Source organism: Adiantum capillus-veneris, chromosome 12, assembly GCF_014529385.1.
Source record: "Adiantum capillus-veneris isolate H3 chromosome 12, ASM1452938v2, whole genome shotgun sequence".
NCBI classification, from domain to species: domain Eukaryota; kingdom Viridiplantae; phylum Streptophyta; class Polypodiopsida; order Polypodiales; family Pteridaceae; genus Adiantum; species Adiantum capillus-veneris.
Window position 1 is genome coordinate 86,698,403 of NC_140942.1, and position 13,885 is coordinate 86,712,287.

The 13,885-nt window shown below is 43.2% G+C and overlaps 1 protein-coding gene across 10 annotated transcripts in view; it reads right to left on the minus strand.

Moving 5' to 3' along the window:
- Window positions 1-396: 396 nt before the first annotated feature.
- LOC147446078 (serine/arginine-rich splicing factor SR30-like) overlaps window positions 397-13,885 on the minus strand; it is a 52,897-nt gene continuing 39,408 nt past the window's right edge. For 4 of the 10 annotated variants that reach the window (XM_086525389.1, XM_086525388.1, XM_086525387.1 and 1 more), the window contains 5 exons: window positions 1,529-1,615; window positions 1,419-1,446; window positions 1,261-1,323; window positions 1,045-1,135; window positions 397-610 (listed from right to left, as the gene is read on the minus strand). In XM_086525389.1, coding sequence (XP_086381515.1) covers window positions 449-610; window positions 1,045-1,135; window positions 1,261-1,323; window positions 1,419-1,446; window positions 1,529-1,615 — 431 coding nt within the window. In that variant the 3' untranslated portion in view covers window positions 397-448. Of the gene's footprint in view, window positions 962-996; window positions 1,136-1,260; window positions 1,324-1,418; window positions 1,447-1,528; window positions 1,616-1,844; window positions 1,904-2,004; window positions 2,062-2,139; window positions 2,190-13,885 lie in introns of those variants that run through there. The other 6 variants (XR_015189852.1, XR_015189850.1, XR_015189851.1 and 3 more) reach the window with 6 other exon arrangements.

The window sequence follows — 13,885 nt, forward strand, 5'->3', positions numbered from 1 at the left end:
AACTTCAACATTAATAGGCCTTACCTATGACGCACATGCTAGATATATAAGCACATTTCGATAGTGAAATGTGTGAATTTCACGTGTGCTTACACCAAACAAGATGAGTCGTTGCTTTTCTCACAGAATTTTAAATCATCCACAACTCTGCTTCATTTCCAAGGCATCCATAAGACGCTAACAAGCTTACTTTAGCCAGTGCCTTTTTAAAAGTAGCATGTCAATATTGCCTCCAACTGCAGAGAGCCATTTCCACACATAATCAAATATTGCTTCAATATCAGACACTCCATACATGAACCCATGCCCACTATGGCAGAAGAAGAAGAGAAAATAAGTTGTTAATGTCGTAGGAACAATCCCAAGAGACCTCAAAAGAGCAAGAAACAATGACAGTTTTACACATCTTCCAGCCACAAAACTCGATAGAACAATCGAATCAAACAATCTAGTAGCAATGGCCATACATGGATACAAAACAAAAAAGCTTTACAAAAGAATGCTTTGTAACGCCATCAAAAATCAACATCAACCATCTACCAAGAGACTTGAATTCGCCTTCCTTCACATCCATTGATGTATAAAACACTGCTCCGTATATCAAGCAATCCTTCATTTGCAAAAGGTCAAAATACATGATCAGGATGTAGATAGCAGATAGGTATTGCAGAATTTCCAATGCAAATGAATGGCTAATCTAAGCTCTCCCGACAACAGCTGCTAAGCTCATGCCGTGACCATGCTAAGCAATAAAATGCACCATGCCCATTTGCCATGACACAATCCTAACAAGAAATCGAGCAGGATGAGAAACTAGTCAAAAACACCAGAGCACATTGCCCTGCATCTCATCACAACTCGTGGACCTGTTTCCATACGCTTTCCATTGCCATGACAACGGTAAGCAACCAACCCGAGTGCGCAGCACGACCCAAAAGTTGTGACTGCACAATCATTTCACCTGATATGATGGCCTAAAGATGTAGCTTTTATAACCAAACTGTCAAAAAGTACATGTACTACATCAGAGATTATTGCAATCACCAGAGGGCCTTCATAGTCTACATAAGCTCTGCAAAGGCAGCCTTGAAACAGCAAAGCATCCACTCCAAACCTCTCAATTGCAACTTCATGCCTGCAAAAACAAGAAGCTTGAGAACACAGATAAGGCTGGAAAACAACATGAATATGAATCCCGGAAACCATGCTAGTATGTGAATGTGGAGTGGTCTGCTTGCAAATTAGGGAAGAAAATCATACTGGAGAATGAGACTCTGAGCGTGATTTTGACAGACTGCGACTCTTGCTGCGCTCCTTTTCCCTCTGCACCCATCATCCATAACCAGTTACCACAGTGCAAACGCACAGGCTCAGGTCAATTTAAGTCATTAAATAGTACACAGGTAAGTACAATCTACCTTGTGAGATGGGGACCTTGAACGAGATCTGAAATGAGCAAACATTAAACCACAAATAAGCCGCCCTGATTTCTGTAAAGAAATGTAGGCTCTCTCTCAACAACTCTCACCTAGAAATTGAAGGAGATTGAGAACGCGATCGCGGAGAAGTACGCCTGCGAGATCGTGACCTTGACCTTGATCGTGAAACAGAGCGACTGGCATGATAGAACAGAGTGATTTGATATCAGTCACAGTAACAAAATCAGCTATTCTAGAAAACTTATCTGAACTGTCATTAAAAACCTACACTAGAAAGAGCACAATTTTTACGGCATCTCATTGAAAGGCCATTTACAAATCTTGCCCAGCAGACTACTCAAGTTGGTTAACCCTTTTCTGTGGCTTGCCAAATCATTACGCAGGATGCGGCGGCAGGAAGTATACCTTCGACTAGGGCTATGCGTGCGGCTCCTTTGAGAAACGCCGTCTCTGGTTTCATGCACCTGAAACGTTTACGTGCTTACTTTTCAGAGCTTCCAATTGATCCACGAGTAATTTTTGTAGATTAATCTCAAGAGAATCTCCACACACACATCCAACTTACTCTAATATATGCACGAGTGTAACGATTGCGAAATTCTGAATCATCCAATTTTCGAATCTGGCCCAATAATGGACATCATTAGTTGACAACACTAATGACACAAGTTGATGTGGCAGGCACCAGAGTCTTACTTACAGCATACTTCATGTCTTCGTAGTTTGTATAATCTACCAAACCCTTCATACCTGCGTGCAGCAACAAAAAATAGAAGGCGCAGGGCTTCATGTGTGCACTGAGTCCTGAATCAAGTAGATTGCCTCCCTCATGTAAAACCACTGAATTGAACGGAAGTACTCTACTCTGTACCAAGTGAGGCCACATTAGATATATGCCCATAAGCAATGCCCAGAGTTTCAGCAAAGTGGTCAGAAAGGAGATTCTCCGTAGCTCCAAGATCGAAAAAACCAAAGCTTTTTCTCCTCAACTTGTCCCCATGCTCTACAAACTCTCGAGACTCATCAGTGATGAAAGATCCAATCATATCAACAATCAACCAGATAGAGGGTTCTGATGATTAGGAGGTTCAGGGTTAGGGGTATATTAGTTTGTCGATGAGTAGGGCAAGTATGTATGCCTTGTTTCAAAACATTGGTAGCATTGATTCTCTCTTCTCAAATCTTCCCGTTGCAAAGCAACCAATTGTAGACATTGAAAAGCTTGTCGATTTGTGCGAGGAGGTGCAGCTGGTGTAGTGGTAGAAACAGAAAGAGTAGGTGTAGGAAGAAGAGGTGCAGCTGTTGAAAGAAGAGGAAACTTTTGCAAAATTAAGCATTTTGACCATCATCTTGTAATCAACGCCTACCTGATCCATCAGTTCTTGCATGCTAGAAACTTTAATGCTAAGGCAATTTTCCTGCAATGGGGAAGGAAGTCCACAACAATACTTGCATTGAACTATCTTTGAAGATTGACGCGGGTAGGTAAACATCTCAAAATTCTTTAGTGTATTCATCGAGGGTCTCAGTAGGATACATCGTCAACTGCTTCCAAGCAGAGAGAATCTCCAATTCAAAAGCACCACTCAGATAATTTCTGGCACAAGCAGTCTTGAATTGTGCCCAAGTCTTTGGGGCTCCACCATTGCCAAGCCTTTTTGTTGAGAAAACCGGAAACTTAAGAAAGTTTATACTCTTCGGTGTAGTAGCTGTGATTGAAGACAATATCAAATTGTTCGATAAACTGTAGAGCTTTTGAGCGGTCCTGATGTAACCAGCTTGGACACTCCAAGCGAGAAATCAATAGCAGCACACGTGGGAAACTGTTAACAACAGAACTTGAAAGAGAGAGAGAGAGAGAGAGAGAGAGAGAGAGAGAGAGAGAGAGAAGGAGAGTTTTAACGTCGTAGGAAACTATCCCAAGAGACCTTAAAGATCTAGCCCACGAGGAGAGTTGAATTCAAGACCTGTTATTCAAGAAGGAAATGGCATGACCAATCTACCCCACTTGGGTGATAGAAAGGTTATACCATTTTCCTATTTTTATTAGCGCACACACACGCACACACCCCAGAGAGAGAGAGAGAGAGAGAGAGAGAGAGAGAGAGAGAGAGAGAGAGTGAAAACGCGAAGCAGAGGCTACCGGGAGATGCGCACGGCGAAGGAGTGCAGGATTGGGCCGGCTAGAGCCAGGCACAGATACAGGAGAGCGCTAGCACTAGGGATCAAAATCACAGAGAGAGAGAGAGAGAGAGAGAGAGAGAGAGAGAGCACGTTTTTGGGGAAAACTCAATAAGTGAGTTTTTGGGCTTTCCCACTTTTATTATGAGTGACTTTAAAAAATGTTTCCAGGTTCAGATAAAGTATAAAAATGTACATAAAGTGTACATAAGGGGTTATTTAGAGCCTTTAACCCAACAACCTCCCACTTAAAGGCATAAATGACGCCTTTAAGTTAACCAACTCCCACCAGCTGTATGCAATGCTCGCGTTAGCCTTAGCAAGACTCTTGGTGAGAACATCTGCAGGGTTATCCTATGTATGGATCTTAGTCAAAGTGACTAGACCATCCTCCATTACCTGACATATGAAGTGGTAAAGCACATCTATGTGTTTGGTACGAGCATGAAACACGGCATTTTTGGCTAAATAGACAGCACTTTGGCTATCACATCCCATCACGGGAGTATGAGCACGCATGCCAAGTTCTTATGCTAGTCTGCCCAACCAAATGGCTTCCTTTGAAGCTTCTGTGGCTGAAATGTATTCAGCCTCAATAGTACTCAATGCCACAATTTTCTGCAACCTAGAACACCAAGAGACTGCACCACTAGCAATAGCAAATACATATCCACTGGTAGATTTCCTGGTATCCATGTCACTTGCCATGTCGGCATCACAATATTCCTGCAACTTTAAATCTCTTTTACCATAACAAATACACTTTGATTGTGTACCTTGCAAATATCTCAGAATGCATTTGACAACTTCCCAACGCGCTTTGCCAGGATTCGACATGTATCAAACCACACTCTATAGCTCATTTCATCTTCTTCCCCATAACCAAGGAAGACTCTCTTAATGGACTTCATATCAAGCTTTATTCTCAAGTCATTGCGTACGTGAACAAAAGCTTCGCAGCCAAATACTCTCAAATGATCATAAGAGGCAGGTTTGCCAGACCCAAACCTCCTCTGAAATGTCATTTTTCAACGTACTATTAGGAGAGCGATTGCAAATATGAACTGCAGTTTTTAATGCCTCTCCCCAAAACTCTTGGAAAAGATTAACGGTGGACAACATGCAACGCACTCTCACATAAAGTACGGTTGTACCTCTCAGCCACACCATTTGAAGAGGATAATAAGGGGCTGTCAACTCCCTTTTAATCCCATTATCATCACAAAAACGCTGAAATTCAACAGATACATATTCTCCTCCATTGTCCGACCTGAGACATTTAAGCTTAGCACTCTTTTGAGTAGTAACAAAAGCATGAAACTTCTTAAAAGCATTAAGAGTCCTACTCTTACTTTTCAACAAATGCACCCATCCTTTCCTAGTACAATCATCAATGAATGTAACGTAATACAATGCACCACCAAAAGACTTAACATGCATAGTACATACATTGGAGTGAATAAGATCAAGAGGATTAGCTGTGCGAGAGACACTAGAGTAAGAAGATTTCTTTTGCTTTCCATACAGACAATCGTTACAAAAATCCAAGTTTCTCTGCCTTTTACATTAACTCTCTTCAGAGAGGAAAGCACATCAATATCCTTTTGGCTCATATGGCTAAGTCTCTTATGCCACAATTCCGTATGTGAAGCAACTTCAGCAACAGCAAGAAACTTGTCAGGCAAAGCTTTACATCGAAGATAGTACAAAGTACCTCTTTCAAACTCTTTTGCAACAAGCATAGAGCCCTTAAGCAACTTCCATGAACCCCCAGCAAAGATGGTGGTAAAACCATGTGCATCTAACTGGCCAACAGATAGCAAACTTTTCTTAATACCTGGTACGGACCTGACATCATTCAATATAAGCTCTTGACCATTATTAAGAGCCAAACGCTACATGGAAAGAGGCACCTGAATATACTATCCAAGATTGAGATAGGCCATCATTAGCACTAAGCAATGCATCAATGACATCTTTCTTCGAAATAAGCATGTCTTCTGTATTAGCTATCACCAAATCTGAGAAACATGAAGCCGCAACCAAAATTTCATCAATGCCTGACAACTCCTTAATGACCACACTAGAGGATACATTTGCATTTTCAGCATCCTTGGAGGAATCACCTGCTGATTTTTCCCCTTTCTTCTCATCTTTCTTCTTCCTATCCTACTCTTTCTTGAAATATCTGCAATCGGGTTTCTTGTGACCCTTTCTACCACATTGATAGCAAGTGACATCCTTATCCTTTGTCTTGCTCTTACTTCTATTTTGAGACTTGTTGCCCGCATCACGCTTTTGATTTCCACCTCTTGCATTGTAGGCAGAACTGCCACCTTCTCCACTTGACTTGCGTCTAATCTCTTCATTGAAGAATAGACCCTCTCACACCGTCATACGTGAGATTGGGACTGTTACTCAAGGAGACAACCAATGTTTCCCAAGTAACTGGCAATGTCATAAGCAAGAAATTAGCTTTCAGCTTATCATCAAATTGCTGAAGCCCACTGTCCTGCAACTGACTCAACACACCTGTAAAAGCACTCAAATGCTCAAAAGCTAACTTCGAGTCATCAAGCTGCATATTCACCAACTTTCGTATCAAATGCACCTGCTTTACAGGCGTGGTGTTCTCATAATTTGACTTTAGCTTTTGCCATATTAGGTATGCAGAGTCCAAACGCTTGATGTCCGTCAAAATGTCATCATTGATAGACATTTTGATGTAGGCCATTGCCTTCTTATTCAACTTGGCCCACTCTTCGTCAGACAAACCTTACGGCTTATTCTCTTCCAATGCATCTTCACTTGCCAAAGCTCGAAGCAAGAGATAGAAGCCATCTTAACTCAACCACAAGTGTATATAAGAGAGATACAATAGGTTGAAAATTTCAGCAAATAGGAGCAACTACAGACTTTGCATATGATAGACCACAATTTCTTTACATGAAACTGTCCAAATCTGAATTTTCAGCTGAATATGCGATTTAGATCACCTGTACTCAGCTTTTCACTCAAATCCTCGCACAAAACATCAATACATGTGATCCCACAAATTTGGTACACCTGTGTATTGTTGTTTTAACATGTAATAACCTGTAAATCACATGTTTTGACCTAAAAACAACCTGTTTTGGGCTGTTTTGGCAGTTTTGGTGACCTTGAACCCGGAAGCGAGGGGCTTCGCGATGGAAGCGAAATTGGTCGCAAGAGTGCAAATTTAACTTGTTGTCCAACAGACTTCACAGGGTCTGTTTTGGACCCTAGGGCTCTGATACCAGTTGAAAGCCTGAAGCAAAGGCTACCGAGAGATGCACGCAGTGAAGGAGTGCATGATTGGACCGGGTAGAGCCAGGCACAGATGCAGGAGAGCACTAGCGCTAGGGATCGAAATCAGAGAGAGAGAGAGAGAGAGAGAGAGAGAGAGAGAGAGAGAGAGAGAGAGAGAAAGAGAGAGCTCGCACGTTTTTGGGAAAAACTCAATAAGTGAGTTTTTGGGCTTTCCCACTTTTATTATAAGTGACTTTAAAAAATGTGTCCAGGTTCAATGTTTCACATTGAACCTTTCGGTACTTCTTTGTTTATTGCTTCACAAAGGTACAATAGCCGGGAGGGGGAGGCTCTCACTTTGCTTCCGCAACTGGAATGCCACAGTGAGACCCCCAAGGCCGTATTTAAAGGCCCTTGGCCTAAAAGCTTACAACACGAAAAGCTTCACATCCAAAAACTCTTAGCTAGCACCGCTATTCTACAAATCATGGAAGTTCCGTACAGATGCCACGTCAAGAACTGGTTCGCTTTTGCGTTGATCCATACAATTGTCCACGTCAGCAACGTGCGTATCTTGGTTTAGGCCCCTCAGCCGACAAGTCCAAAGTTGTTCGGGTTAGGGTTTTTAATCCCTAACTCCATGTGCAACGTCACTAACTTGGACATACCCCCCTCTTGAAAGAAGAGCGATTGCCCTTTCGGTACTTCTTTGTTTATTGCTTTCGGACACCCCTTTCGGTACTTCTTTGTTTATTGCTTCACAAAGGTACAATAGCCGGGAGGGGGAGGCTCTCACCCCTTTAGGCCCCTCAGCCGACAAGTCCAAAGTTGTTCGGGTTAGGGTTTTTAATCCCTAACTCCATGTGCAACGTCACTAACTTGGACATACCCCCCTCTTGAAAGAAGAGCGATTGCCCTTTCGGTACTTCTTTGTTTATTGATTTCAGACACCCCTTTCGGTACTTCTTTGTTTATTGCTTCACAAAGGTACAATAGCCGGGAGGGGGAGGCTCTCACTTTGCTTCCGCAACTGGAATGCCACAGTGAGACCCCCAAGACCGTATTTAAAGGCCCTTGGCCTAAAAGCTTACAACACGAAAAGCTTCACATCCAAAAACTCTTAGCTAGCGTCGCTATTCTACAAATCATCGAAGTTCCGTACAGATGCCACGTCAAGAACTGGTTCGCTTTTGCGTTGATCCATACAATTGTCCACGTCAGCAACGTGCGTATCTTGGTTTAGGCCCCTCAGCCGACAAGTCCAAAGTTGTTCGGGTTAGGGTTTTTAATCCCTAACTCCATGTGCAACGTCACTAACTTGGACATACCCCCCTCTTGAAAGAAGAGCGATTGCCCTTTCGGTACTTCTTTGTTTATTGCTTTCGGACACCCCTTTCGGTACTTCTTTGTTTATTGCTTCACAAAGGTACAATAGCCGGGAGGGGGAGGCTCTCACCCCTTTAGGCCCCTCAGCCGACAAGTCCAAAGTTGTTCGGGTTAGGGTTTTTAATCCCTAACTCCATGTGCAACGTCACTAACTTGGACATACCCCCCTCTTGAAAGAAGAGCGATTGCCCTTTCGGTACTTCTTTGTTTATTGATTTCAGACACCCCTTTCGGTACTTCTTTGTTTATTGCTTCACAAAGGTACAATAGCCGGGAGGGGGAGGCTCTCACTTTGCTTCCGCAACTGGAATGCCACAGTGAGACCCCCAAGGCCGTATTTAAAGGCCCTTGGCCTAAAAGCTTACAACACGAAAAGCTTCACATCCAAAAACTCTTAGCTAGCGTCGCTATTCTACAAATCATCGAAGTTCCGTACAGATGCCACGTCAAGAACTGGTTCGCTTTTGCGTTGATCCATACAATTGTCCACGTCAGCAACGTGCGTATCTTGGTTTAGGCCCCTCAGCCGACAAGTCCAAAGTTGTTCGGGTTAGGATTTTTAATCCCTAACTCCATGTGCAACGTCACTAACTTGGACATACCCCCCTCTTGAAAGAAGAGCGATTGCCCTTTCGGTACTTCTTTGTTTATTGCTTTCGGACACCCCTTTCGGTACTTCTTTGTTTATTGCTTCACAAAGGTACAATAGCCGGGAGGGGGAGGCTCTCACCCCTTTAGGCCCCTCAGCCGACAAGTCCAAAGTTGTTCGGGTTAGGGTTTTTAATCCCTAACTCCATGTGCAACGTCACTAACTTGGACATACCCCCCTCTTGAAAGAAGAGAGATTGCCCATTCGGTACTTCTTTGTTTATTGATTTCAGACACCCCTTTCGGTACTTCTTTGTTTATTGCTTCACAAAGGTACAATAGCCGGGAGGGGGAGGCTTTCACTTTGCTTCCGCAACTGGAATGCCACAGTGAGACCCCCAAGGCCGTATTTAAAGGCCCTTGGCCTAAAAGCTTACAACACGAAAAGCTTCACATCCAAAAACTCTTAGCTAGCGTCGCTATTCTACAAATCATCGAAGTTCCGTACAGATGCCACGTCAAGAACTGGTTCGCTTTTGCGTTGATCCATACAATTGTCCACGTCAGCAACGTGCGTATCTTGGTTTAGGCCCCTCAGCCGACAAGTCCAAAGTTGTTCGGGTTAGGATTTTTAATCCCTAACTCCATGTGCAACGTCACTAACTTGGACATACCCCCCTCTTGAAAGAAGAGCGATTGCCCTTTCGGTACTTCTTTGTTTATTGCTTTCGGACACCCCTTTCGGTACTTCTTTGTTTATTGCTTCACAAAGGTACAATAGCCGGGAGGGGGAGGCTCTCACCCCTTTAGGCCCCTCAGCCGACAAGTCCAAAGTTGTTCGGGTTAGGGTTTTTAATCCCTAACTCCATGTGCAACGTCACTAACTTGGACATACCCCCCTCTTGAAAGAAGAGAGATTGCCCTTTCGGTACTTCTTTGTTTATTGATTTCAGACACCCCTTTCGGTACTTCTTTGTTTATTGCTTCACAAAGGTACAATAGCAGGGAGGGGGAGGCTCTCACTTTGCTTCCGCAACTGGAATGCCACAGTGAGACCCCCAAGGCCGTATTTAAAGGCCCTTGGCCTAAAAGCTTACAACACGAAAAGCTTCACATCCAAAAACTCTTAGCTAGCGTCGCTATTCTACAAATCATCGAAGTTCCGTACAGATGCCACGTCAAGAACTGGTTCGCTTTTGCGTTGATCCATACAATTGTCCACGTCAGCAACGTGCGTATCTTGGTTTAGGCCCCTCAGACGACAAGTCCAAAGTTGTTCGGGTTAGGGTTTTTAATCCCTAACTCCATGTGCAACGTCACTAACTTGGACATACCCCCCTCTTGAAAGAAGAGCGATTGCCCTTGATTACGCCTGCAAAATAGAAAGAACATAAACTAACTCAATAGACACTAACTCTAAGTACCCGTGCACTGTACTACACACATTCACCACTTGCACAAAGGAAGCAGGCACTGAACATTCATATCACATTCACATCATTATCCCCGTGAGATCTCAGACGAGAATCATGATCATTGTAACTTATTTAGCAATCACATCTAGGCCGCGCTGATCTTTTCACGGATGTTTCGATCCACTAAATCTCGTTACTATGAAATTCACATCATTGGTCATGTGAAACAGATCAAATGTTGCAGTCATTTCATCTTTTCGACTCGTACTCAAACAGTACACACATGAGCGGACACATGTAACAAGTTCATTTTAAAGATTCCCATTTCAATGTGCATCTTCTCATAAAGTCATTCAGTAAAAAAACAGTCAACCTAGCAGTATCCCTAAAATCTCATAGAGAAACTAGTGACTTCATTCCTTTCTAGAAAACGTGCGACAAGGGAGTGGAAAGGCTTCCCTCTTGTGCAGTCCACACTGCACCAAATTCAACATGCTGATTCATTGATCACTTTCAAAATAGTCGGTGCTAAATCAAAAGCCTCAAGGTGAAGCTGTATTATTTGCTAAGTCCTCCTCCTCCATCCACTTTGCATCAAGAGCGGGATAGTTCCTGAACTTGATCAAATATCAATAGACCAGCTTACTCTTCACTTTCCTTTCCTTGTGTCACAAACTAATGACGTGGCATGACCACCCGCGGACAAATGCTGACATATGGACAGACAACACGGTAGCTGATATGGCAGACAATACGAACGTCCGAAAATTGCACTGACATGTTGTTGACGTGGCAATATGGACCCCTGTAAAACGCATTGCTGACGTGGCAAACTGTACAGAATTCCGCAAAAAGCACCAAAGCTTTTGAGTCAGTTTTTGGGGATTATTGCTTTTGGATCCCTCTGCTTTTGAGTTTACTGCTCTTGGGGCTCTGCTTTTGGCATCCCTTCCCTTGTAAGAATAAAAGGAATCCAAGGGCCTCACTCTTCAGAGCATCTGGAAGCAGAGTCTAAGAGCCGAGGACCCGTGGGGGTTGTAACTATGATCAAGCATTAATATAAAAATAAATACCGAAAGGGGTGCCAGTCTTTGGGGCCAATACCTCTGGGCACGGAACTACACCGGGCCGTATCGACTCAAATTGTGAAACTATGATAAAGTTTTGAAGTATTTGGAGTGATTCTCTCGTGTGTCGTGTCAAATTCTCTGCTTGGGGTGCCCAAGCCTGTGACACCTTGTGCCCAAGGATCTGTTCTAGAACGAGACTCTCTTTCGCCTCTTCTACTTCTGGTTGCTCCTTAGGCAGCAGGCTCCCTATCCTTTGGCACTTCACCTCTCAAAGGTCTCAATAGACTCACATGAAATGCATTGTGAATCTTTCAAGTATCTGGCAACTTCAATTGAAAGGATACATCTTTTGATCTTTTCTTGTATCACATACTAAGCTTAGGAAAAACCCTCTCCTTACCCTTCCTCTTCCGTAGGCGTGCTTTCTCAAACTGTAGTAGCACCCAGTCATTCTCCTTCAACTGTAAGCCACGTCGATCCTTGTCTGCTAGCTTCTTATGCCGTGCTTGAGACTTCTGCAAAGCCTTCTCTACCTTGGCAATAGGAGTGTCTAGATCCTGTGTGTACTGTTCAGCTTCGAAAATGCTTGGTGCTAAGAATCGATGGAACCTTTCTGTCACCCTCAACAATCTCAATCGGCCTCTTCCCCGTAGACGTGTGAGCAAATTTGTTGTAAGCAAACTCCACCAGAGGCAAATACTTGCCCCATTGAGTCTTATGATCAGAGACATAAGACTTCAAAATGTCCAAAACCACTGAGTTGGCTATCTCCCATTGCTCGTCTATCTGTGGATGAAGACAATGAGAATTTAAGCAAAGTGTCTATATTCTCCTACACTGTTCTCCAAAACAAACTCGTATATCGGTATATCTGTACAACCCTCACAAGTCTAGAGAACATTCTACTGTCGCAAGCTATGGCATGGCCTTCTTGCATTAAGACTGTTCCAAAACTGCTACCACAAGCATCATAGTAAAGTTCAAAATGCTTCTACAAATCTGATAATATCAAAACATGACCAATCGTCAACTTTTCCTTGAATGTATTGAACGGTGCAATTTTTTAGGGTCCCCAAGTGAACGGAAAACCTTTCTAAGTCAAGTATACAAAGGCAAAGCAATCTCCGCAAACATTCTAAAGATCCGCTTGCAATACGAGGACAAACCCAACAAGCTGCGAGCTTCATGAACATTCTTTAGTTCTCGCCAATTCCGAATAGTCTCTATCTTGGATGGGTCCATCTGTACACCCTCTGTTGGGTTAAAGGCCCAAATGGCCCCCTTTTAATGTATATTTTAAAGGTTACTAACCTTTGGCCAAGTTCACATTGAACTTGGCCACTAACTTATTAAATTGTTCCTTATATAATAATAAAGGGATAGTGAGTTTTTATCAACTCACTCACTTACCCCCTTGAAAACTAATGAGCGCTCTCTCTCTCTCTCTGCTCTTCGTTCTGCTAGCGCCTCCTACACTGCAAGCACTCGCCCCTCTCCAAGGTGCACACCCCGCACACTCTCGCGTGCTCTTTCACTTGCACACACCGCCGCGCGCTCATCAACTGGTATCAGAGCCCGATTAGGGTTTGCCCCCAAACCTGCAAACGCTGAATTTCAGCCAAGAAGGTCAACTTTCACACGAGCTTTTGCAATTTCGTCGCCAAAGGACTCGTCCCCGGACACTAGAGAGCTCCTGGCAACCCAAATTGACCCAAAACAGGCTGAAATTAGGTCAAAAACAGCAAATTACAGGTTATGACAGCAAAATACAGGTTTTGCAAATGATGTATTAAGGTGTGGGAACACTTTTGCTAAGTCCCCGCTACCGGAAAACACTGAAATTACCGAAAAACAGGTCCTAAAACAGGTGTTTTCAGCAAATTTCAGATTTACGCAGGTTTTCGCAAGTGTTTTTATGATGCGACTACATTGGGGAAAGTGCAAATTGATGCAATCTACGCACGTTTGACAAATTTTGGCTATGTATGACCATTTGTGGTTCAATTTCATGCAATTTTGATGCTACAAATTGGGGCTTTTGCTCTTACATGCTTCTAAAGGTTGTGTATCGCTCACTGAAAATTTCCTGCGCATAAATTTCAAAAATTGATTTTTGTGCCCAAATCGACCTATTTTGCCCAAAATTGCTCATGTGACCATTTGGAGCTGTAGAGCACATCTCTGTGAGGCTATACTCCAGTTTTTGTGCATTTTGCCCAAAAATTCAATGCATTAGCCCTCTTATTCGTGCAACTATGGACTCATTCTTCGGATGTGAAGAATCTCTTCGAGATTAGGAGGTTCGATGGAACATGCTTCGACCTTTGGAAAGACAGGATTCAGGGAATCCTATTTTTTAAGGATTGTGAAGGGGCACTTAAACAGGTAAAGCCACAGACTATGACGGATGAAGCATGGGTTAGCCTGAACAGGAAGGCTGTTACATACATTAACATGGTCATGACCGATGAGACAGTCATTGATGTGAAAGGTCTCACAACTGCTTTTGATGTGTGGGAGAAGTTAAAGGGAATGT